At 45.9% G+C, this 26,544-nt stretch overlaps 1 protein-coding gene across 4 annotated transcripts in view; it reads left to right on the forward strand.

The window, feature by feature from the left end:
* Positions 1-26,544, forward strand: part of tarbp1 (TAR (HIV-1) RNA binding protein 1) — a 243,973-nt gene that overhangs the window by 33,083 nt on the left and 184,346 nt on the right. For all 4 annotated transcript variants that reach the window (XR_005462805.1, XM_038815663.1, XM_038815672.1 and 1 more), the window contains exons 8-10: positions 1,680-1,776; positions 8,191-8,280; positions 21,308-21,446. Coding sequence is in view for 3 of the 4 variants with exons in the window: in XM_038815663.1 (XP_038671591.1) it covers positions 1,680-1,776; positions 8,191-8,280; positions 21,308-21,446 (326 nt within the window). In the remaining variant the exon portion in view is untranslated. The remainder of the gene's footprint in view (positions 1-1,679; positions 1,777-8,190; positions 8,281-21,307; positions 21,447-26,544) is intronic.

The raw sequence follows: 26,544 nt of genomic DNA on the forward strand, positions 1-26,544 counted from the left end.
GCCCACTGCCCCTCCAGCGCGGGAGAGAAGCCCTCGCTTCCATCCCGAGCCCCGACCCAACACGAGGGGAAAGACGGGCACATGACCCAACAGGACCGCGAACCACTCCCAAACTCTCAATCTATGAAAAAAACAGACGTTACAAAACGCCCAAATAAACAGATAACAGTCCCAAAAGCAGAACAGCAAAAAGACGTCATCAAATAAAACCGATAAAAGCGAAAGGATACCAAGGAGGACAAAGCCTCCGGGCTGTGTACACCGTTCCCCAGCCCCCAGTCCTCAGTTCAAGTCCAGCTTCTCTGCCTGGACGAAAGCCCAGGCCTCCACCGGAGAGTCAAAGTAGACCTGGTGGTCCTTATAAGTGACCCAGAGGCGTGCCGGCTGTAACAGGCCAAACTTGACCCCCTTCTTGTGGAGCACTGCCTTCGTCCGATTAAAACCAACCCTTCTCTTTGCCACCTCCGCACTCCAGTCCTGGTAGATCCTGATCTCAGCATTCTCCCACTTACTACTCCTCTCCTTTGCCCATCTCAGCACACACTCACGGTCGACAAAGCGGTGAAAACGGACCAGCGCCGCCCGAGGCGGCTCATTTGGCCTGGGTTTCCTCAGCAGCACCCGATGGCACCCTCCAGCTCCAAGGGTCCCTGGAACGACCCCGCGCCCATTAGCGAGTTCAGCATCATAGACACATAGGCCCCCAAAACCGAACCTTCCAGCCCCTCTGGGAGGCCTAGAATCCGCAGGTTCTTCCGACGGGCGCGGTTTTCCATCTCCTCCATCCTCGCTGACCACTTCTTATGGAGCGCCTCGTGTTACTCCACCTTCACTGCCAGGCCCAGGAGTTAGTCCTCGCTCTGCGAGGCCTTTTGCTGAAGCTCTTGGATCTCCGCACCCTGAGCCGTCTGGATCGCCATGAGCTTGTCCAGGGAGGCCGTAAGCGGTTCCAGGATCTCTGCCTTCAGCTCCCTGAAGGAGCGCTGAAGCAGCTCCTGCTGCTCCCGCCCCCACTGCCGCCACGCTGCTGATTCCCCGCCCGCCGCCATCTTGCCTTTCCTGCCTCGCACCTTTCTCTGCTCCAAAGCCAATTTTTTGACCGCTCCGCTCCTGATCCAGGCCATCCACCGGTGGAGAATCTTAGAGGAAGTGTTCCCACATGGGGAAAAGTCCAACCAGTACGGCTACGGGCTCTTAAAAGAGCCCAAAAGACCGAAAATAGCGGGAGCTACTGAACGTGCGGCTTAGCTCCGCATCACCGCAACCGGAAGTCAAGATTGGAATATAATAGTTGGATGAATGAAAAAGGGCTGAAGGGAACTGGGTGTGTCAATGTTATGAGAAATGTTTGCTCACATAATGGGGTAAATGCCAACATTGGCTGATTGGACTGAGACTTATTTGTCCTTTTAAACAAAGGTTTAAAAGACAGAAGCTTACTGAAAAATGGTGCACTTTGGTGCGTGATCTTGTAACAATACACAAGACTATTTCATTGCAGCGAACACTTATGATGTAAGACTTCTGTTGTGTTGCAGAATGTGCTTAACACTTGCAACGAGAATACAGTATGAAACCATTGTAATGTGCCGTTTGTCTGTGAAGGATCATCTTTAACTAAGAGCCTTTATTTACCCGTCCTTTATTTGTCCTTTATTTTTATATCTGTTGCATCACAGAGAAGTAATACGCTGCACTATGACCAATCACCAAGTGTTGCTGCGAGGAGCAGCTCAGTGTTACCTTCTACAGACTGCAATGCACCTGACTAATGTGGTAAGAAATTATGACTCCTTTAACTTCACACTTGTAAAGAATCTCTTCATGCAACAGCTGGTGCTGCAGCTTAAATGAAACTTAACCTGTAGATGTAGAAACGGAAAATGCTGGAAACACTCAGCAGGTTCAATAACCAGTGCAGAAGGAAGCCATTCGGACCACCGAGTGTGCACTAACCCTTCGAAAGAGCACCCTACCTAAACCCACTCCCCCACCCTATTCCCATTACCCCATCTAACGTTTGGAAAGTGAAATTTAGCATGGCCATTCCACCTAACCTGCACATCTTTGGACTGTGGGAGGAAACCTGAGCACCCGGAGGAAACCCACGCACACACGGGGAGAATGTGCAAACTCCACACAGACAGTCACCCAGAATTGAACCCGGGTCCCTTGCCCTGTGAGGCAGCAGTGCTAACAACTGTGCCACCATTATGGCACCATGTGTGGAGAAAAAGAGTGTTACCATTTCGGGTCTGTGATCTTTCATCAGAACTGGGAAAAGTTAAAGGTGTGACCGCTTCCTGGTATATCTCCGTTTACACATCAACATTTACAGTGGTTCGGCCATAACCGGAGAAGTACGTGCAGTTCTCTTCACCATCTTATAGGAAGAATGTGCTTGCACTGGAGAGGGTGCAGAGGCGATTTACCAGATGCTGTCTCGGCTGCAGTGTCAGAGCTATAAGGAGAGATTGGATAGGTCAGGTTTGTTTCCTTGGAATGTTCAGCAAATGTTGAGAGAGAATCTGATAGAGGTGTATAAGGTTATGAGGACAGTAAGAAGTCTTACAACACCAGGTTAAAGTCCAACAGGTTTGTTTCAAACACGAGCTTTCGGAGCACGGCTCCTTCTTCAGGTGAATGGAAAGGCTTGTTCCAGAAATGTTTATATAGACACAGTCAGAGATGCCCCGGAATGCGAGCACCTGCAGGCAATCAAATCATCAAAGATGCAGAGAGAGAGGTAACTCCAGGTTAAAGAGGTGTGAATTGTCCCAAGCCAGTTCAGTCGGTAGGCCTCTGCAAGTCCAGGCTTGTTGGTGGGGGCCGAATGTAATGCGACATGAATCCCAGATCCCGGTTGAGTCCGCATTCATGCGTGCGGAACTTAGCTATAAGTTTTTGCTCAGCAATTTTGCGTTGTCGCGTCTCCTGAAGGCCTCCTTGTAGAATGCTGACCCGGAGATCAGAGGCTGAATGTCCTTGACTGCTGAAGTGTTCCCCAACTGGAAGGGAACAGTCCTGCCTGTTGATAGTCGCACGATGCCCGTTTATTCGTTGTCGCAGTGTCTGCATGGTCTCGCCAATGTACCACGCTTCGGGACATCCTTTCCTGCAGCGTATGAGGTAGACTACATTGGTCGAGTCGCACGAGTATGCGCCGCGTACCTGGTGGGTGGTGTTTCCACGTGTAATGGTGGTGTCCATGTCGATGATCTGGCATGTCTTGCAGAGATTACCCTGGCAGGGTTTTGTGGTGTTGTGGTTGCTGTTCTGAAGGCTGGGTAATTTGCTGCAAACAATGGTTTGTTTGAGGTTGCGCGGTTGTTTGAAGGCCAGTAGTGGGGGTGTGGGGATGACCTTGGCAAGATGTCCATCCTCGCTGATGATGTGTTGGAGGCTGCGAAGAAGATGTCGTAGTTTCTCCGCCCCAGGAAAGTACTGGACGACGAAGGGTACTCTGTCAGTGGTGTCCCGTGTTTGTCTTCTGAGGAGGTCGGTGCGGTTTTTTGCTTCAGAACACCCTACGTGCTCTCATCCCACGTAATCCCCGCATTGGAGATCTCTACTGCCTCCCGAAAATACACAAGGCCAACACACCAGGCCGTCCTATCGTTTCAGGCAATGGGACCCTGTGTGAGAACCTCTCTGGCCACATCGAGGGCATCTTGAAACCCATCGTACAAGGTACACCCAGCTTCTGTCGCGACACGACGGACTTCCTACAGAAACTCAGCACCCATGGACCAGTTGAACCAGGAACATTCCTCGTCACAATGGATGTCTCGGCACTCTACACCAGCATCCCCCATGACGACGGCATTGCTGCAACAGCCTCAGTCCTCAACACCGACAACTGCCAATCTCCAGACGCAATTCTGCAACTCATCCGTTTCATTCTAGACCACAACGTCTTCACCTTCGACAACAAATTCTTCATCCAGACGCACGGAACAGCCATGGGGACCAAATTTGCACCTCAATATGCCAACATCTTCATGCACAAGTTTGAACAGGACTTCCTCACCACACAGGACTTTCAACCGATGTTATACACCAGATACATCGATGACATTTTTTTCCTTTGGACCCACGGCGAGACATCACTGAAACGACTACACGATGACATCAATAAGTTCCATCCCACCATCAAACTCACCATGGACTATTCTCCAAATTCAGTTCCATTCTTGGACACACTCGTCTCCATCAAGGACGGTCACCTCAGCACCTCGCTTTACCGCAAGCCCACAGATAATCTCACGATGCTCCACTTCTCCAGCTTTCACCCGAAACACATTAAAGAAGCCATCCCATATGGACAAGCCCTCCGTATACACAGGATCTGCTCAGACAAGGAGGAGCGCAACAGACACCTACAGATGCTGAAAGATGCCCTCGTACGAACGGGATATGGCGCTCGACTCATTGATCGACAGTTCCACCGCGCCACAGCAAAAAACCGCACCGACCTCCTCAGAAGACAAACACGGGACACCACTGACAGAGTACCCTTCGTCGTCCAGTACTTTCCTGGGGCGGAGAAACTACGACATCTTCTTCGCAGCCTCCAACACATCATCAGCGAGGATGGACATCTTGCCAAGGTCATCCCCACACCCCCACTACTGGCCTTCAAACAACCGCGCAACCTCAAACAAACCATTGTTTGCAGCAAATTACCCAGCCTTCAGAACAGCAACCACAACACCACAAAACCCTGCCAGGGTAATCTCTGCAAGACATGCCAGATCATCGACATGGACACCACCATTACACGTGGAAACACCACCCACCAGGTACGCGGCGCATACTCGTGCGACTCGACCAATGTAGTCTACCTCATACGCTGCAGGAAAGGATGTCCCGAAGCGTGGTACATTGGCGAGACCATGCAGACACTGCGACAACGAATAAACGGGCATCGTGCGACTATCAACAGGCAGGACTGTTCCCTTCCAGTTGGGGAACACTTCAGCAGTCAAGGACATTCAGCCTCTGATCTCCGGGTCAGCATTCTACAAGGAGGCCTTCAGGAGACGCGACAACGCAAAATTGCTGAGCAAAAACTTATAGCTAAGTTCCGCACGCATGAATGCGGACTCAACCGGGATCTGGGATTCATGTCGCATTACATTCGGCCCCCACCAACAAGCCTGGACTTGCAGAGGCCTACCGACTGAACTGGCTTGGGACAATTCACACCTCTTTAACCTGGAGTTACCTCTCTCTCTGCATCTTTGATGATTTGATTGCCTGCAGGTGCTCGCATTCCGGGGCATCTCTGACTGTGTCTATATAAACATTTCTGGAACAAGCCTTTCCATTCACCTGAAGAAGGAGCCGTGCTCCGAAAGCTCGTGTTTGAAACAAACCTGTTGGACTTTAACCTGGTGTTGTAAGACTTCTTACTGTGCTCACCCCAGTCCAACGCCGGCATCTCCACATCAAGGTTATGAGGGACATAGAAGGGCTGGATAGGAAGACACTTTCCATTATTAAAGGGGTCAATGACCAGCGGGCATAGATTTAAGCTAATAGGTAGAAGGCAAAGAGTTGAGGAGAAACCTTTCACCCAATCACTGCCTGAAAGGGTGGTTGAGTCAGAAACCCTCGCAATATTTACAATGTATTTAGGTATTCACTGACACTGCCATAACCCCCAAGGCTATGGGCCAAGTGCTGGAAAATGAGTTAGTGCAGTCAGATTTCTGTTGACCGGTGTCACATGATGGCTGAATGACCTCCTGTGCTGTAAATGTTTATGAATCTATGAATTATCCTGGCCTGTCATTTTAATTTTCCTTGTTCTCACACTGGCATTTCTGCCCTCAAACAACTGCATTGTTCTAGGGAAGCTGAACATCAGCTTCAGGAACATCTTTGAGTTAGGCACTTTAAGCCTTCTGGAATCAACATTGAATTGAGCAAGTAGCTATTTCGTATTATAGGACTTCAGTCTTATTGAAGAAAGAGACATGTCAAAGATTTTCGTCTTGCACTCATCAGAACACTTTGCAAGAATACCAACATAAGGGGAAAACATGAGAGTACGTGGTCAGAGAGATTAATAATAATAATTGCTTATTGTCAGAAGTAGGCTTCAATGAAGTTACTGTGAAAAGCCCAGGTCACCACATTCCGGAGCCTGTTGGGGAGACCGGTACGGGAATTGAACCCACACTGCTGGCCTTGTTCTGCATTACAAGCCAGCTGTTTAGCCCACTGTGCTTAACCAGCCCCTAATTTGTTACGTGTTTAGTGACTGGATGGAAGTAAAGCTCAGAGTCTGTTCTCGACCGCGTGGAGTTGTAAAAGTTGGGTCTATTCGGTATTGCTGTGTGCACACAGGAGAGGCAAGTTCTGCTGCTCGCCTTAGCTCGCAAAAGTCAGCTCTGATCATAGTCAGAATTACACGCATATATATTTATGCGTATTATGCATATATATTATACTAGGGCTGGTTTAGCTCACTCAGCTAAATCGCTGGCTTTTAAAGCAGACCAAGCAGGCCAGCAGCACGGTTCGATTCCCGTACCAGCCTCCCCGGACAGGTGCCGGAATGTGGCGACTAGGGGCTTTTCACAGTAACTTCATTGAAGCCTACTCGTGACAATAAGCAATTTTCATTCATTTTAATGTTCTTTCAGATTTACAAGTAGGCATTGATGTCATTAATTCAGTCGGAACAATACAAGGTGATCAGTATGCATATTTTCTGGTCCTTTTAATGGGAAAACGATCAGCTAATACAGTGTTTCTTTACAATCCCTGGATTCTGTTCAACATATTTAACTTCTGGATGGGGTGTTAATGTGTTTTCATCCCCTGCACTGGGCTGGACAATGAATCCCTTACAGACAGGCTGAAGCCATGACGTGGTTCCCCTTTCTTATGCTAATGCACTGTGAGATGATTGAATTATCTCCAGTGCAGGTGACTTCTAAACATTTTAACCTCTTGCCTGCTGGTTTTTCCCTTGACTTGTGCTGTTATAATGCTTGAGAAACTTTATTATTACTTATACCAATTCTGACACACATAAAGCAATTTCTTCCGCCAACAGTGACGTCGTTAATTCGCTTGTCAAACCGCTTCTCAAGCGAGTTTGCAATGCTGATGTGCTTCAAATAGGTACTATTTATGGTGTGGTCATCTATTGAAGCAATATAGCGCCATAAGCGGTTCAATTCGAAAAATGACCAACTACAGCGTAGGACATGTTGTAAATTGGTACCCTAATACCAATCTGTTCAATCGCATCTCATATAAATGGTTGCTCTATCTTGGGCCTCATATAGCATTACTTGTTGTTTCCCCTTATTCTTGCAAAATGTCCTGATGTATGCAAGATGAAATGCTTTGCTATGTCTCTTTTAGCAATTCCAGATCATAATTTCTGGCCCCATTTTGTTTGTCTCAGTCATCAGAAGTTGCTCACCCCAGTCCAACGCCGGCATCTCCACATCAGAAGAAGTGCCATGAGATGAGACAACCAAATTAGAAGTTGAATTCTCAGTTGAGTTACTGGCTTGTGTTTGCTCAGCTTCAAAGGACAGCACGGTGGCACAGTGGTTAGCACTGTGGCTTCACAGCACCAAGGTCCCAGGCTCGATTCCCGGTTGGGTCACTGTCTGTGCGGAGTCTGCACATTCTCCCCGTGTCTGTGTGGGTTTCCTCTGGATGCTCCGGTTTCCTCCCACAAGCCCCGAAAGAGGTGCTGTTAGGTAATTTGGACATTCTGAGTTCTCCCTCAGTGTACCCGAACAGGCGCCAGAATGTGGCGACTCTGGACTTTTCGCAGTAACTTAATTGCACTGTCAATGTAAACCTACTTGTGACAATAAAGATTATTATTATATGTTTTACTCTGCTTCGTATTTGGAAACTGAAAAGATTGCGCAGCTGAAGATTTTTCTGTTCTTGTCAGCTGCTCATTGTTTTCCCATAGTTTTTTCTTTTATCTTTAGTTGAAATTCTGTCTCCTCTGTTGATCTGTTTTGATTTTCAATACTCACTTCAATTTTCCTCAAGTACCCTCTCCACCTTTAAGGAGATAAGTGAGATCTGGAAATGATTGCAGTTGAAAGCAATTACTTTAGTTCGTAAGTTGTTGTCACTGTAATATTGCACAAGTGTATTTCTGCCAGTGAATAATAACAAGCAAATGCTTTTTTATCCTCTTAGGAAAAAGTGACACTGTCTGACATTTCAAATTTCCTGGCTTCCATTCGAACTGAGGAGGCTTTATCACGGGGTACAAAATTGTGGATGGAGGTAGGAGAAAAACATTTAGCCGATTATGGGGTAGATCCACATGTGAAGAGCAGAAACCATGCATTAGTGATTCAGCTGCCCATATAGTTTCTGGCAACTTTTAAAAAAAACATTTCAAAGTCACTAAACCCTGCAGTGTTTAAAAAAAAAAGATTCTTCAGATTTAGGTAGTTTTACTGTAGCTGCTTAAACCGGAGGAGGGAGATTAATCTACTTCCACCCCTCTCCCTGGCACATGTCTGAGGCTGCAACAGAGTTTTCACAACTTTGGTGTCATATTTAACACCAAGATAAGCTTCTGACCACAGTCACTAGTACAGTAGTCCCCCGTTATAACGCGGGTGTTGGGGTCCAAGACAGTCACCCGCGTTGCATCCGAGCCGCGGATATCCACGATGGGGGTTTTTTGGCTCTGCAACTTTTTTTTTGGACCGGAAGCATTGGATAAAACCTTCGATCAGAGTTCTGATAAGAACTTACTTTAGTTGACTGCAGAATTATTACATTATGCTACCATAAGTTAAATATAAGTTAAAGTAAGAAAGTAGCACTTCTAAATTTATTTAAAAATCTGTGCATGCGCTTCCCATTGTGAGTCTACGGGGGCGGGGGGAGAGATCAGACCCCCGTAGACTGACAATGGGAAGCGCATGCATAGATTTTAAAATAAATTTAGAAGTGCTACTTTCTTACTTTAACTTACATTATGCTACCATAAGTTAAATATAAGTTAAAGTAAGAAAGTAGCACTTCTAAATTTATTTTAAAATCTATGCATGCGCTTCCCATTGTGAGTCTACGGGGGGCGGGGGGAGAGATCAGACCCCCGTAGACTCTCAATGGGAAGCGCATGCATAGATTTTAAAATAAATTTAGAAGTGCTACTTTCTTACTTTAACTTATATTTAACTTATGGTAGCATAATGTAATAATTCTGCAGTCAACTAAAGTAAGTTCTTATCAGAACTCTGATCGAAGGTTTTATCCAATGCTTCCGGTCCAAAAAACAAGTTGCAGAGCCAATATGCAGCAGTGGCTGCAGGTTTGATTGCTATAATAAACTGACAGCATCAATTTCTCCTGGTCCTTGAAACTATATGAATAGAATCTGCATAACCCACCACCTAGTTCCCTTAGCTCATATTAGGAAACCCACAGAAACTTACCAGGAATGCTGCTCCTCTCTCACTGAATCTCCCTCCAATCAGCCGGCAGTGTCAATTTCAGCGGCCGGCTCACTTTGATCCGGAGAGGGAAACTGACAGTTGGGGTCCATAAGCCCCCTCCCCCCCCGCCATATATCGCGGAGCGCGGTATAACGGGGGACTACTGTATCACTATTTCATCTTCTAATGTTGTTGTTCTCCATCCCTGTCTCAGCTCATCCGTTGCTGAAACCCTCATTCACGCCTTTGTTGAGTCTAGACTTGACCATTCCAACGCAATCATGGCCAGCCTCTCTCATACGGCGAGCCCCGTCCATCCTTCAACCCTCTGTTCGCTGGTTCAGCATCATCTCAGTTTTTAAAAGTCTCAATTCTGGCCTCTTGCACATTGATTGTAGTTGCTACTCTATTGACTGTGGTGCCTTTAACTGCTGAGACTCTAAGCTCTGGAATTTTTTCATGAAAGCTCTCTGCCTCTCTACCTCTTTTTCCTCCTTAAAGACATTCCTTAAAACCTTCCTCTGATCTGTCCTAATGTCCTTAAATGACATTGCGTCAAATTATGTTTTATAATGTTCCTGTGAAATATCATAGGATATTTTACCATGTTAAAACTGCTTTATGAAGGCAGGTTGTTGTTTTATGCACAGTGGATTTGAAGTTTTATTTTTAAAGGGATATTTTTCTATTTGTTTCACTCAATGCAGAAGGCAGGTTGTTATTTTATGCACAGTGGATTTGAAGTTTTATTTTTAAAGGGATATTTTTCTATTTGTTTCACTCAATGCACCTTCCCGTGCTAAGAACTGAGAATATTCCAAAGCTTCTGTAAACATTAAGCCAACCGTGGGAAGGATGGGATAATGCTATTTATTATCTTTTATTTCCCCTCTTTTTTTGTTCACTCTCTTGCTGGCAGGGCATTGATGTCAAATCAGGTTGGCTCAGATCAAGAGCTGCTTGTGTGGACGGTTGAACATCCAGCTGAACTTGTCCTGAGTTTTCTCTGTGTGTCATGTATTGCACCCCTATCAATGTCGGTGTTAATCTGCCTTTTTTCCATAGTGCATCAATTTGAAAATGCTTTTTTCTAAAAAAAATGCTGCCACCCATTTCCTCGTTCCATTGAACTACTTATTTCCAACTATAACCTCCACTCTTTCACCTTGGTCTACTATGTGCTTTCTTCACAAGCTGCTTCATGGTTGGAAGCAGAAATTTTGTTCGCTCACTCCCAAATTCTGGAAACCTTCTTCGTTCCTCCATCTTCTAGATCCTTATGATGGGCCACCTTTTGGAGAACACTTCTGCCCCCTTCACTTAACTTCTTTCTGTTTGCATTTCGGCGCATTCAGCTCCCTTGGGCTGTTTTACGTGAAAGCTGCTGTAACAATGCTGCTCCTGAGGTCTTTTTAAGGACAGGGTTTTAAATGGTCACTGGTGTAAAAATGCCTGTGCGATCAAGAATTTTTTGGATTTGTCAAGTCAGTGACTCTAATTCACAAAAGATAAGATAACCTCTCAAATCTCCAGCTTTGTGTTGACAAAGAGAAAGATCCAAATTAGATTATTTCTCAATAATGTTCCATTGTCGCTAATTTGGCTCAGAAGGCAAAAGCCTGTGTGTGGCCTCTGCCAAGCTCGGCAAGGGCTCTCAAACACTGGGAAGTAAAATCGCCTTCAACTTTGTATTCCATCAGAGAATTGTAAATCAATTGTAAATCTGTATACACCTCTCGCTGCCTCAGCAAGGCAGACAGCATTATCAGAGACCACTCCCACCCAGGCATTGCCTTCTTCCAGACCCTTCCATCAGGTAGAAGGTGCAGAAGTCTGAAGACTCGCACATCCAGACAGAGGAACAGCTTCTTCCCCACAGCTACAGGACTCCTCAACACCTCCCCCTCGGACTGATCTGTTCCCTGTAAGAATACTATTCACGACGCCCTATGCTGCTCTTGCTCATGTATTTGCTTTGTTTGCTTTTTTTGGCCCCTTGTTCCGCACTGTAACCAATCACTGTTTTGTTGGTGTACCATTTATCAATGTTCCCTGTTGATTATTCTTTTGTCTACTATGTAGGTACTGTGTACGTTCCTCGGCCGTAGAAAAATACTTTTCACTGTACTTTGGTACATGTGACAATAAATCAAATCAATTAAGGGGCGATCTACTGAGTTGCTTAAGATGTTTAAAGGGTCTGCTGGAGTAGATACAGCGAAGCTATTTCCTCTGGTGGGAGGTTTCAGAACGAAGGGGCTTTAACTTGAAAATTAGAGGTCGGCTGTTCGGGACTGATGTCAGAAAGCACTTCTTCACACTCAGGATTGTGGACATCTGGAACTCTCCTAAAAGGGTGGCACGGTGGCACAGTGGTTCGCACTGCTGCCTCACAGCACCAGGGGCCCGGGTTCAATTCCAGCCTCAGGTGACTGTGTGGAGTTTGCATTTTCTCTCCGTGTCTGCATGGGTTTCCTCCAGGTGCTCCAGTTTCCCCCCACAGTCCAAAGATGTGCAGGTTGGGTGGATTGGCCATGGTAAATTGCCCGTCAGTGTCCAAATGGTTAGATGGGGTTATTGGATTACGGGGAAAGGGTGAGGGCGTGGGCCTAGGTAGGGTGCTCTTTCAGAGGGTCATTACAGACCCGATGGCTGAATGGCCTCCTGCACTGTTGTGATTCTATGATTCTAAAAAGTTGTAGATGTTAGATCAATTTGAAATTTTATAACTAAGTGGTGAATTTTGTGTTAGGCAAGGTTATTCGGAGTTACAGAACCAAGGTTGATACGTAGAGCTGAGCCATGTCTGCTGTAACAAGCTGAAGTGGCTGAATGGCCTACTTCTGTTCCTATGTTCCCTCCAATATACGCTTAGAAATCACCACTGCCAGATCTCCAGCGCTGTTTTTACATCTAATAGTCCTTTGATAGTACAGAACTTGAGTATTGCTGAAAAAAGAGATGTGTCAAAGCTTTTCGTCTTACACTCATCAAGAATATACTGATATTCTTGCAAAGTGTCATGATCAGTGTCAGGCGAAAAACTTCGACATGTCTCTTCACATTCAACTGGAAGCAGCATGAAAACCAGCTTACATGCAGGGAAATAATAATCATTGGTTTTAATAGGGGCACAGCTGCAATTAGTTTCTAACTTATTTTGTGTGGGTAACATCAGAATGCTGCAGAAGCCCCAGGAAAGTATTGGACAATGTGATTCATGGCATAAGTCACTTGCACCATAATTTACTTTCTTTTGTGCCATATCAGATCGGCCATGACATTGGCGCAAGTCTCAGGAAAATCTGTCCTTTAGTCACATGGTACAGAAGAGAGAATCTCTTTGACCCATTGAGTCTGCGCTGACCGTCTGAAAGAGCACTCTATCTAGGCCCACTCCCTCACCCTATCCTCACAATGCCACCCAACACACACATCCCGGGACACCAAGGAGCAATTTTAGCAAGGCCAATCCACCTAACCTGCATATCTTTGGACTGTGGGAGGAAATTGGAACACCCAGAGGAACCCACCCAAGATTGGCCCCGCCTCGTCCATGACCAAACTCGCCTTCCATAATTGCAACGTGGCCCGGCGTCTCTCTCTCTCTCTCTCTCTCTCTCTCTCTTCCCCCGGTCAAATACCTCCCTCCTCCCATCCCCCTCCTACCATACTGGCTAAACACCACAGCACTCCGCACTGCAGAGTGCATAGCCAACAGAGTGCAATACACTTAAGCACTATACCCCCAACACCGAAGGGCCCCCGATGAAAAAGCAGCAATTTACCTGAAATACAAAAAGATACACAAAAATGGGGGTGTAACCATTCCATAACAACCTTTCCCAATCGGTAAACAGAAACATATAAAATTTAACACAGATAGATTTTCTCCCCACGTTCCCTCTTCAGCCCTCCCCCCAGCTTATGTTCCGTAATAAAGTCATTTTCCTCCACCGGTGTCCCAAAGTAATATTCTTGGCCCTTGAAAGTGACCCAAAGTCTGGCTGGGTACAACGCCTCAAACCGAATCTGGTTCCCTTCACTCCCTTCGAAGGCCCGTGATCCTCAGATTTTGCCGCCTGGACCTGTGTTCCTGGTCCTCCACCTTTGCTTGCAGCACCTTAAACATGTCCCCCAGGATCGCCATCTCCACTTCCAGCGTCACAATCCGGTCACACATCACCTTCTCCTCTTCCTGGACCGTCACTTCCTGCATCTCCAGGTTCTTCTCCATCCGTTTTAAAGTCCCGTGCAGAGGTGCCGCTGTCCCCTTAATTGCCTTTGACCAGTCACTTTGCATTTGTTTACCCAGCTGCCGAAATTCATCCTTAATGAAGCTCACCAACTGCTCCATTGGCAGCTTTTCGGTGACGATCTTCCCCCTCTGCCACTTTTGCAATTGATGCTGCATCGTGAGCCTCCTCCAACTCCTTAGCCACAAGACGCCTCCAACTCTTTAGCCAGGGCTCGCGCTGCCTTCTGTTTGGTAACCCATAGAACTAATCCCCCTCTTCTCTCAGCGCACTTTTTCCACTGATATTATCCAAGTTCGGGTAGAAGAAACCAAAACTAGCCACCCTGTGTGCGACCACTCACTCATGGCCGCCATCAGAAATCCTGAATGTCATCTTAACTACCCTACCTGTCCTGCCGCCTTCAGGGATCTGTGGATAAGCACCCCAAGATCCTTCTGTTCATCTGAGCTTCCTAGTGTCCTGCCATTCATTGAGTACTCCTTCCAAAGTGCATCGCCGTGCTCTTTTCAGGCTTAAATTCCATCTGCCACTGATCTGCCCATCTGACCAACCCGTCTATATCTTCCTGCAACCTAAGACCTTCTTCCTTACTATTAATCACCCTTACAATCTTCGTGTCATCCACAAGCTTACTTATCATTTCTCTCCCCCCCCCCCCCCCCCCCCCCCCCCCCATATTCTCATCTGCATCCTATATGTCCTATATAAGGGACCTAGCACTGATATGGTATGCCACTGGACACTGACCTCATGTCACACAAACAGCCTTTGCCAGCACTACCACTAAAAGATTAAACTTGCTGTGTTCGGTGGTAAGGCAAAGCATGTGATAGCATATTGCTAGCCTGTTCGAGACTCCAAATGAAAATGGCTTGCAGATTCAATCTATCTCTTGCTCCTGGCAAAACAGAATTATCCCTAACGTGGCTTACAAACCAATTGTACCACTATATTCCTGCTGGTGGTGCTGCTGACCTGCTGAGCATCAGTATTCTTAGTGACACCACCAGTAGGTTCTGAATGGTACTGCAGGTCTGAAATAATAACAATAATAATCTTCATTAGTGTCACAAATAGGCTTATGTTAACACTGCAATGAAGTTACTGTGAAAATCCCCTAGTCGGAGTTCGCAGATTGTGGCCCCCGCATTATAAATCTCTGCAGTGTATTGATACAAAATATATGGATTTCTGAGAGTTTACAACTCTTGATGTTCAGTATTCTGAGAAAGCGGCGAGGGAAAAATCGACTCTGCTGGTGACTAAATCACACACATTCAAGTAAAAAAGACATGCATTTAGATAAAAGCAAAATACTGTGGATGCTGAAACCTGAAATAAAACAAAGTGCTGGAAAAGTTCAGATCTGGCAGAATATGTTGAGAGAAACGATTTAACATTTCGAGTACGAAGCTACTTTTTCAAATGAAAGCAAATTATAATCTGAAACAAAAACAGAAAATGCTGGACAATCTCAGCAGGTCCGACAGCATCTGTGGAGAGAGAAGGGAGCTAATGTTTTGAGTCTGGATGACTCTTTGTCAAAGCTGAGAACTGGAAATAGGGTCAGATTTATACTGTTGACGTGGGGTTGGATCGAGGGCCAGCAGTAGATGGAGATTGACAAAGATGTAGTGGACAGAAAGACAAAGGGAATGTAAATGGGAGTGATCAAGGTTAAGAAGGGTGCTGATAGTAACATATTCTAAGCCAGTAATGATGATGTGTTAATGGCAGAAACAGCTGGCCGGGGTGAGTGTGGGAACGACAACGGTGAGGAATAAACGGATGGATGGAAGAAATGAATTGATAGAAATAAAAATGGGGTGAAGGTGTAGGAGGGAGTTCACAGTTGAACCACATTGGAAGCAGCGAATGCCACAGACCAGATGAAGGAGGTCATCTATTTCCCTATTTCCAGTTCTCAGCTTTGACAAAGAGTCATCCAGACTCAAAATATTAGCTCCCTTCTCCCTCCACAGGTGAAGTGCTGCCTCGCCTGAAGAGTGTGTTTAGGCCTTTGGGTGGTGAGCAAGGAGGAGGTAAAGATGCAGATGTTACACCTACGATTGCGTGGGGAGGTGCCGTGGGAAGGGGGTGAGATGTTGGCGATGAAGTGGACCAGGATATCCCGGAGCGAACAGTCCTTTGCAATGCTGACAGGGGGAGTGAGGGGCAGATACGTTTGTTGGTGGCATCATGCTGGAATTGGCAGAACTGGAGGAGGATGATTCTTTGAATGAGGAGACTGACGGGGTGAAAAGTGAGGATAAGGGGCGCCCTATGCTAGCTCTGGGAGGGAGGGGAAGGGGTAAGAGCAGGGGTGTGGGAGATGGGTCGGGCACGGATGGGAAACCACGATTAAGGAAGAATTAAGACATGTCAGCAGCATGGTTTAGGAAAGTGGCATCATCAGAAAAGATTTATTTTTATTTGTTCATGGGAGCTGTGTGTCACACGCTGTGCCAGCATTTGTTGCCCATCGCTAATTGTCCTTGAGGGGGCAGTTAAGAGTCTGTGGGTCTGTAGACGCATGTAGGCCAGGCCGGGTAAGGACAGCAGACTTCCTTTCCTAAAGGAGATTAATGAACCAGATGGGGGTTTTTTTTATGATAGTCGAAAATGATTTCATGGTCATCATTAGACTTTTAATTCCAGGTTTCTATTTAATTCATATTTCACCATCTGCAGTGGTGGGATTTGAACCTGGGTCCCCAGAGCATTACTCTGGGGCTCTGGTTTACTAGTCCAGTGACAATACCCCAACGCCACCGCCTCCCCTTATGCGACCAAGGCAAAGGAACTACGAGAATGGGATGGAGTCCTTACAGGGTGTGGGTCGTGAAGAGCTGCAGTAGAGGTGGCTGTAGAATTTGGTGGGCTTGAAATGGATACTAGTGGACAGGCGATCCTCAGAAATGGAGATAGAGAGATCAAGGAAGAGAAGGGAAATGTCAGAGATGGACAATGGGGAGCTGATAGAGGGGTGGAAATTGGAAGCAAATTTAATAAATTTTTCCCGGTCCAGACAGGAGCATGAAGCAGCACTAAAACAGTCATCAATGAACCGATAAAAGAGTTGTGGGATGGGGCTGGAGTAGGACTGGTCAGGGAATGTTCCACATTCCCCACGGCGTTTTCAGCAGTGACTTTGAAATAGTTCCGAACATGAGCTATATTGGACTCGAAACGTTAACTCTGTTTCTCTCCCCACAGGTACTGCCAGACTGGCTGAGTTTTTCCTGCATTTATTGTTTTTAACTTGCATTTATATAGTGCTGTTCACAAACACCAGAGGCCTCAAAGCACCATATGCCCAGTGAAATACTTTTGAAGTGTAGTTGCTGTTGTAATGTAGGAAATGCAGTGGTCCATTTGTGCACATATGTTTTGTATCAGGTTTGGCAAACGGTTATACAGGAAAAAGTTACCGATACGCTGTTTGGGTGTTGACAACATCCTGTTTGGGTTGCAAACATGGGTGCATGAGCATTGACAAATGAAATAACAAGATCAAAGTACAATGACTGCACAGAACAGAGCAAGACCCTGGCTGCAGGGAGTTAAAAAAAAAATGGAGACAATGGGCAACACAGTGATGCAGTGGTTAGCACTGCTGCCTCATGGCACCAAGGACCCGGGTTTGACCCCGGCCCCGAGTCACTGTCCATGTGGAGTTGGCACAGTCTCCCTGTGTCTGCGTGGGTCTCACCCCCACAGCCCCAAGGTGTGCAGCATAGGTGGATTGGCAACGCTAAAAATTGCCCCTTAATTGGAAAAATAAAAAAAATGGAGAAAAAACTTGTTGCACAGATTTTACGAAGCACGAGCTGTTTCTGCTACTCGTGTTAGTGCAAAGCGAGGGCCATGGGATTGTGATGGCCTTAATTTAAATATAACTATTTAAATATAAAGAGAGAGAGAGAGCACCGCACACTCTCAGTACTGCACTACAGTGCCAACCTTGTGCTATGTGTCCAAGTCCTGGAATGGAACTTGAACCAGAATCTTGTAACTCAGGTGCGAGTGCTACCAACTGAACCCCAGCTGACAAGTATGATATTTTTGTGCATAAGGTTGTTGAAATCCGAAACACCAATGAAAAACAATGGTGGAAGCTAAATCTGTAGGAGTTTTTAAAGGGAAGTGCATAAATATTTGAAATAAATATGGAGAGAGGGCAGGAAAATGTAACTTGGTACAAATGTAACTGGTGTGATGCTCAGATTTGCTTCCATCGGTGTAAAGTTTAATAATTGGAGCTAGGAGTTGCAAGTTTTTGTTCAGCTGTTATAATGTGTCCTTTGGCCAGCTGTCAATATTCATGTGATTATGTTCCTGTGAAACTCTTTGACATGTTTTACTGTGTTAAAGGTGCTATTTGAGTGCAAAATGTTGTTGTAGGCTAATTAACAAAGATTTGTCAATAACTCCAATATGATCATTTGTTTAATGGGATTTGGGCATCACGGTAGCATTGTGGATAGCACAATTGCTTCACAGCTCCAGGGTCCCAGGTTCGATTTCGGCTTGGGTCACTGTCTGTGTGGAGTCTGCACATCCTCCCCGTGTGTGCGTGGGTTTCCTCCGGGTGCTCCGGTTTCCTTCCACAGTCCAAAGATCTGCAGGTTAGGTGGATTGGCCATGATAAATTGCCCTTAGTGTCCAAAATTGCCGTCAGTGTTGGGTGGGGTTACTGGGTTATGGGGATAGGGTGGAGGTGTTGGCCTCGGGTAGGGTGCTCTTTCCAAGAGCCGGTGCAGACTCGATGGGCCGAGTGGCCTCCTGCACTGTAAATTCTATGATCTATGGCCAGGCCAGCATTTATTGCCCATCCCTAATTGCCCTTGAGGAGGTGGCAATGAGTTGTCTTCCTGAACTGCTGCAGTCCATGGGGTGTAGGTACATCCACTGTGCTGTTAGGGAGGGCATTCCAGGATTTTGACCCAGTGACAGGATGGTGATATATTTCCAAGTCAGGTTGGGGAGTGGCTTGGAGGGGAACTTCTGTATGGTGGTGTTCACATGTGTTTGCTGCCCTTGTTTAACTACCAGGATAGTAGAAGGTGAACTAGTTAGATTGTGTTTTTTTTTCGTTTAGCATTTCCTGTGTTTCTTTTTTTTTCTCATATCTTGTGTGTGTGAGAAATGTTGTTGGTGGAGGCCATCCAGGGCTTTGTTTTAACATTTCAGACAAGGACAGCACCTTCATCAATGCAGAATTCCTCCAGTACTGGAGTGGTCTTGCAGGAGACTACGTGCTCAAGATTCTGGAATGAGATTTGAACCCATGGCCTTCCAATGCAGAGGCTGAAATATTACTATTAATAATAATAATCTTTCTAAGTGTCACAAGTAGACTTACATTAACACTGCAATGAAGTTACTGTGAAAAGCTTCTAGTCGCCACACTCCGGCGCCTGTTCGGGTACACTGAGGGAGAATTCAGAATGTCCAATTCACATCACAAACACGTCTTTTGGGATTTGTGGGAGGAAACCAGAGCACCTGGAAGAAACCTACGCAGACACGGGGAGAACGTGCAGACCGTCCGGACAGACAGTGACCCAAGCGGTACTCAAACGCGGGACCCTTAAATGACACAAAGGGACTTTTCTTTCGATGAACTGAACTCTCAAGGATGCATTGCTTTTCCTGTTGGCAGGAAAGCAAAAGTTGTGTTTTATTCTGACGCTGATGCCAATTGTGAATTGTCCTTTTCAATGGCTTCAGCCATTGCTTAGCTATCCTAAAGGACAGATGCATAGGTTTTCACTTGCAGAATTGCCGAGACTGGAAAATAGCAAATGGAACCTGGCATTCAAGAAAGGATGAAGAGAGAAAACAAACGACAGACCAGCTAGTTTGACATCAGTAGTAGCAAAATACTCAGACCTATGAAGTACTTAGTGCTTAAGTACTTAGAAAATCAATATGATGACGCAAAGTCACCATGGTTTTGTGAAAGGGAAATCTTGTTTGACAAATTAATTTAGTTTAAAAAATTTTAAAATACATTTTGAGTACCCAATTCGTTTTTTCCAATTAAGGGGCAATTTAGCATGGCCAATCCTCCGACCCTGCACATCTTTGGGTTGTGGTGGCGAAACCCACGCAAACACGGGGAGAATGTGCAAACTCCACACGGTCAGTGACCCAGAGCCAGGATCGAACCTGGGACCTCGGTGCTGTGAGACAGCAGTGCTAGCCACCGTGCTGCCCATTTGTTTAGTTTTTGAGGGATGCTCCATATTTGACTTTTCAGCAGGCAAGCAATGAGGTGCAACATAAAATGTTGTTACACAAGATTAGGAGCCAGGATGGGGCACTACATTGACATGAATGGTTAATAGAAACCAGTAAGGATAAACTGGTAATTTTAGGGATGGCGGAATGTAACTAGTGGGGTGCCTCAAGGACCAGTGCTTGGGCTTCAGAAATTACAATCTATGTATATATTTTTTATAAATTCAGAGTGCCCAATTCATTTTTTTTTCCAATTAAGGGACAATTTAGCGTGGCCAATTTGCCTACCCTGCACATTTTTGGATGGTGGGGGTGAGACACCCGCAGACAAGGGGAGAATGTGCAAACTCCATCCAGATAGTGACCCGGGGCTGGGATCGAAGTCGGGTCCTCAGCGCCATAGGCATCAGTGCTACACCGCCTATTACAATCTATATTAATGACTGAAAGGACTGAATAAACATATTCTGGTTTGCTGACATGCAAAGTTAGGTGAGAAGGGATTCTGTGAGAAGGATGTAAAGAGGCTGGAAAGGAATGTAGATCAATTAAGTGGTTTGGTAAGAAGGTGCCGGATGGCATATATAGTGAGGTGGGAAGTTATCCGCTTTGGTAAAGAACTTGGACCTTTAATTGCCATTTTCTTCTGTTGATTTCTTGCTCTTTTCCCACCTCCCCTGCTGGTGGTGGGAGAATGATACATTGTCACTGGGAACATTCTAATACCTGGTCAATGCGCTTGTTCTTTATACATGAAACTGAAAGGTGAGTGGTAGAGCCCAATCCTGCATCATCTGACATCCACATCTTTCACTGTCCAGCGGGTCTCTGATCCATCAAGCGAAGGGACTTAGCCTGTTTTTTACTTTTTTCTAACTTGGGATGGTAGTGGTGGACCTTTTTAAACATAAAACAATAAGACAGATGAGCAGAATTAGGCCACTCGGCCTATCGAGTCTGCTCCGCCGTTCAATCATGGCTGATATTTTACTCCTCCCCATTCTCCTGCCTTATCCCCATAAACCCTGATCCCCCTATTAATCAAGAATCTATCTATCACCGTCTTAAAGACACTCAATTCATTGGCCTCCACAGCCTTCTGTGGCGAAGAGTTCCACAGATTCACCACCCTCTGGCTGAAGAAATTCCACCTCATCTCTGTTTTAAAAGATTGTCCCTTTAGTCTGGGATTGTGTCCTCTGCTTCTAGTTTTTCCTACAAGTGAAAACAACCTCTCCAAGTTTGAACTTGAATAAGTAATTTCTTGATAAATCTGTTCATATTACAGGTGCATACATTGAGATCATTTGTCCAATTTGAATCTAATTTCTTGGTTCTTGTCAATTTTTATTTTAGTTGTGCAAGTGGTTACACAGTAATGACAGAAATTTTAGGAATGAAGAAGATGCCACTGAAGTGTGTCTGAAGAGATCTGCTTTAAGTGTCTACATTCTGAATCTAGTGGAACAATACCTGAAGGTTCCAGCGACTGAAGGTAAAACTTACTTGGAGTATGTTTGTGAATTGCATTTTGTTTCCAGTATTTTAATGGGAGTCCTTTTGGCGCAGTGGATAATGTCCCTGCCTCTAAGCCAGGTGTTTTGGGTTTGAGTCCCATTGAGGACTTGGTGGCCAACGAACGAGCGTTCATAATGTGGCCAAACAGGTTGAGTATCAACCTGTAAATCCTTCCAGTAGGCTCGATGGGAGAGCCTCCTGGTCAGCCATGATTGATGTGGAGGGTGCCTACTAAGTCTCTGTTCCGGGAAAATAAGTTTTGTAAACAGATATAAGCACGTGCTCTGTCTGCCTTATGTTCCACTAGACATGGGAAGGAAATAAAGATACAGGTATGTTTTAAAATATATAGTTCAATGCACCAGAGGGTGAACCAGCTTCTCAAGTCTGCTCCGCCATTTAATGAGACAGTGGCTGACCTGTATCAACTGCAACCACCTACCTTGGCTTCACACTCTTTCATACCATTGTCTGGCAAATCAAAACTGTAGATTTAAAATTAATTAAGCTAGAATCTACTGACTTGATTTTTTTTGTGGGGAAGACTTAATAATAATCGCTTACTGTCACAAGTAGGCTCAAATGAAGTTACTGTGAAAAGCACCTAGTCGCCACATTCCGGCGCCTGTTCGGGGAGGCCGGTACGGGAATTGAACCCGCGCTGCTGGCCTTGTTCTGCATTACAAGCCAGCTGTTTAGCCCAATGCGCTTTTACCATCGCTTTTACCCATTTACCCAATGCGCTTTTACCATCCTTTGCGTGAAAGATTTGATGTTTTATCATTTCTGTCCTGAACGACCTGGCCTCAGATTTTAAGATCCTCTCGTCTTCGGCTCGCCAACGCGTGGAAGAAGCTTCTTTCTAACTCGTCAAAATTCATTTCAAAATATCACACCACGTGGTCTGCAGCAGTTCAAGAAGACTGTTCACCACCGCCTTCTCGAGGGCAATTAGGGATGGGCAATAAATGTTGGCCTAGCCAGTGAAGCCCACATGACTTGAATGAATAAAAAAAACTAAAAACCTCATTCAAATTATCCATTAACCTGCCATATTTCAAGGAAGACTAGCCAAGTTTGTGATTTCTCATCATAATCTGACTTTTTGAACCGCGGTAATGTTCTGGTGAACTACTTCGTTTGGCTTTATCCGATATTTATAATTCTATGCTTCTTGTCTACGCTACATATTATATCACCAATTGTATGTCAGTGGGAAACATTTTGGGGTCTGGTAATATGTTACCCAAGTCTATGTAATAAGTTGAGGGCCCAGCTTAGATCCTAGTGGGACATCAGAAGTCACTTCATTATCTACTGTCCTAACCCATCACCTGGCCAAGCCAATAATGTACCTTGGAATTACTAACTTTTGGGATGTCTTCTGGGAGGATGTCTGGAGGAAACATGTATTTAAATTGTTCAGATACTCGTGTGCTTTTGTTGTCACTTTAGCACTGCAAGAGTGAGATCAAATGCAAATGCTGTAAGGTGCTTTGAATAGCAGGTTTCCAAGCTCGACACTGGACAAGGCCTTCTGTAAACCTTTGGGCAAGTTGTTTGTGCCCTTCCACTTGATGCCGCCTATCATGTCATTCTCTCCCATGGCATCCCATTTCCTCCTTTACCATTCTCTTCTGTTGGCTTCCACACTCAAATCCAATATCTTTCCGTTACTTTGTGCTTCCTTCTGATATTCCTGTTTAAACTACTGATTGCCATTACCTGTATCTTCGCCACTTTGACTATACCCCAGGAAGCTGCAGAGAACGAGTCCTTGTACATTTTGAAGCCTGAAATCAATAGCCTTTCATTCAGGTGGGTAATCGAGCATTACTGAGATAAGGAAGGAAAGTGGACTTAATGAGTATAAGAGCAGCCTTGATCTTATTAAATGGTGGAGTAGGCTCAAAGGGCTGAATGTCCTACTCCTGTTCCTATTTCTTATAGTTTTATGTCTTCCTAGTACCTTTCCAATCCTCACCCCTCTCCGACCAAACTATTCACCTTTGTACCCACAACCTTCTTGTAACCACGTCCAAGCTTCTTGGAATCCAAATGGCACCATTTTGAGCACCTTAACCAATTCAAACACATTGAGCGATACCAAGCCACACCTGCACTATAAAGTACTGAATATCCTTCATCGTCGCTCTTTTGCTTTTTGGCTCCAGTACTGGGTTGTGCATTTAAATCTGTGGCAAATATCACAGTTCTTGTTTCAAATTTAATTAATTATCATATGACGCTTTCCACATGGTGATGTGTATTCCATTTTTGAGACTGGAACGCTGACCAATAGTATTTCTATACTCTACTTCGGATCTCATCGCCACAGGCATCCATGAAGTACAGCAACGTTGGAGGCCAGGCACCACACTGCCATATAAAGTATGAAGGAAAATTTGTTTCAGGATAAGCCTGTTGCGTTAATCTAGAGGTTATGCTTATGCATAATCTATATCCTTCCAAACCTGCCATGATACATTCATCAGGCAGCAGTGTTTTGTGTATTCTGATTTTCTCTCCCTCAACTCTAAGCGATGGCAAAGTTGAAAAGTGGAACATTTTTCTATTTTGGGCATTTAACGTCAGTAGTGAGCACTCCCAGGTGAGATCTAGCATGAGTCAGATGCAGAGTGAAACCTCAACAATAGATCAGAGCTACAGTCTCGAAAGAGCACCATTGTGACATTTTTCTTACTCCAGTCAACCGTAAAAGAGCCCAAATTCTAAATGGATCTTAATGGTTGGAAGGGGATTAGTTCTTTTATTGTTAGTACTCTCCCAGAGATGCAAACTGTACTTATTTAAAAAAGTGAAGTAATTCTTAATTTAAAAACAACGTATTTTCAACATGCTGGGAAATATGTAACTAACCCCTAGCAAGCTTCTGTGGGACTGGCAATTCCAGCTCAAATCTGGCCTGAAGCTGCAACTTCAGTTCATTTCAGCACGTGTGCTTTTCAACCGAACACGTACTTCCCTTTGTTTTTGTTTTTTTAAAAATAATTTTTATTGAAAAATTTTGAATTTATACAACAATAATGCACCATAGTAAAATACCAAAAATAACAATAATATTAGCAATCATAAACATTCGCCCCACCTCCATGAACAACACAGCATTTTAACAACAACGCAATTTAACACAATATAAAGTTACAGAATAGAAACTACAATAAGGAACACGGTTACTGCTGCTATTGACCAAGATATCTATCTTTGAGCCAGGAAGTCCAGAAAAGGCTGCCATCATTTATAGAACCCTTGTATTGATCCTCTCAGGGCAAATTTGACCCTTTCCAATTTTATAAATCCCGCCATGTCACTGATCCAGGTCTCCACACTTGGGGGCCTCGCATCCTTCCACTGTAGCAAGATCCTTCGTCGGGCTACTAGGGACGCAAAGGCCAGGACACCGGCCTCTTTCGGCTCCTGCACTCCCGGCTCTACCGCAACTCCAAAAATCGCGAGTCCCCACCCTGGTTTGACCCTGGATCCAACCACCCTCGACACCGTCCCCGCCACCCCCTTCCAGAATTCTTCCAGTGCTGGGCATGCCCAAAACATATGGGCGTGGTTCGCTGGACTCCCCGAACATCTGGTGTACCTGTCCTCACCCCCAAAGAATCTACTCATCCTAGTCCCGGACATGTGGGCCCGGTGCAGCACCTTAAATTGGATGAGACTAAGCCTCGCACATGAGGAGGAAGAGTTGACTCTCTCCAAGGCATCCGCCCAAGTTCTGTCCTCTATCTGCTCCCTGAGTTCCTCCTCCCATTTAGCCTTCAGCTCCTCCACTGACTACTCCTCCACCTCCTGCATTACCTTATAGATGTCAGACACCTTCCCCTCTCCGACCCACACCCCCGAAAGCACTCTCCATCGTCCCCCGCGAGGGCAGCAAAGGGAATCCATCTACCTGTTGCCTAGCAAACGCCTTTACCTGCAAGTATCTGAACATGTTCCCTTGGGGAAGCCCAAATTTATCTTCCAGTTCCCCCAGGCCCGCAAACCTCCCGCCAATAACAGGTCCCTCATTTTACTGATGCCCGCCCTTTGCCACCCCCTAATCCCCCATCCTTGTTCCCTGGGATGAACCGATGATTGCCACCCAGTGGAGCCCCCTGTTTCCCCCCGATGCCGTCTCCACTGTCCCCAGATTCTTAGGGTCGCCGCCACCACCGGGCTCGTAGTAAACCTCTTAGGGGAGAGCGGCAACGGCGCCGTTACCATGGCACCCAGGCTCGTAGCTCTACATGGCGCCATCTCCATTCTTTTCCACGCCACCCCTCCCCCCTCCATCACCCATTTCCGCACCATTGACACGTTGGCCGCCCAATAGTACCCCAGAAGGTTGGGCAGCGCCAGCCCGCCTCTATCCCTTCCTCGCTCCAGGAACACCCTCCTCACTCTCGGAGTCCCATGTGCCCACACAAAGCTCAGAATACTGCCGGTCACTCTCCTAAAGAAGGCCCTGGGGATAAAGATTGGCAGGCACTGAAAGAGGAACAAGAATCTTGGAAGCACCGTCATTTTGACGGACTGTACCCTCCCCACCAACGACAATGGCAGCATGTCCCACCTCTTGAACTCCTCCTCCATCTGATCTACAAGTCTGGTGAAATTATGTTTGTGAAGAGTCCCCCAGTCCCTGGCCACCTGCACCCCCAGGTACCTAAAGCTCTCCCCTGCCAGCCTAAGCGGGAGCCTACCAATTCCTTCCTCCTGGTCTTCAGGGTGCACCACAAACACCTCACTCTTGCCTAAATTTAATTTATAACCTGAAAAGGTCCCAAACTCAGCTAGCAGCTCCATCACCCCCGGCATCCCTTCTTCCGGGTCCGCCACATACAGTAACAGGTCATCGGCATACAACGACACCCTATGTTCCTCCCCACCTCGCACCAAACCTCTCCACCTCTCTGAATCCCTCAACGCCATCCCCAGCGGCTCGATTGCCAGTGCAAACAACAAGGGGGACAGGGGGCAACCCTGCCTGGTCCCTCAGTAAAGCCGGAAGTACTCCGACCTCCTCCTATTCGTGGCCACGCACGCCATCGGGGCCTCAT

The sequence above is a fragment of the Scyliorhinus canicula genome, chromosome 1 (assembly GCF_902713615.1).
Source record: "Scyliorhinus canicula chromosome 1, sScyCan1.1, whole genome shotgun sequence".
Taxonomy (NCBI): Eukaryota; Metazoa; Chordata; class Chondrichthyes; order Carcharhiniformes; family Scyliorhinidae; genus Scyliorhinus; species Scyliorhinus canicula.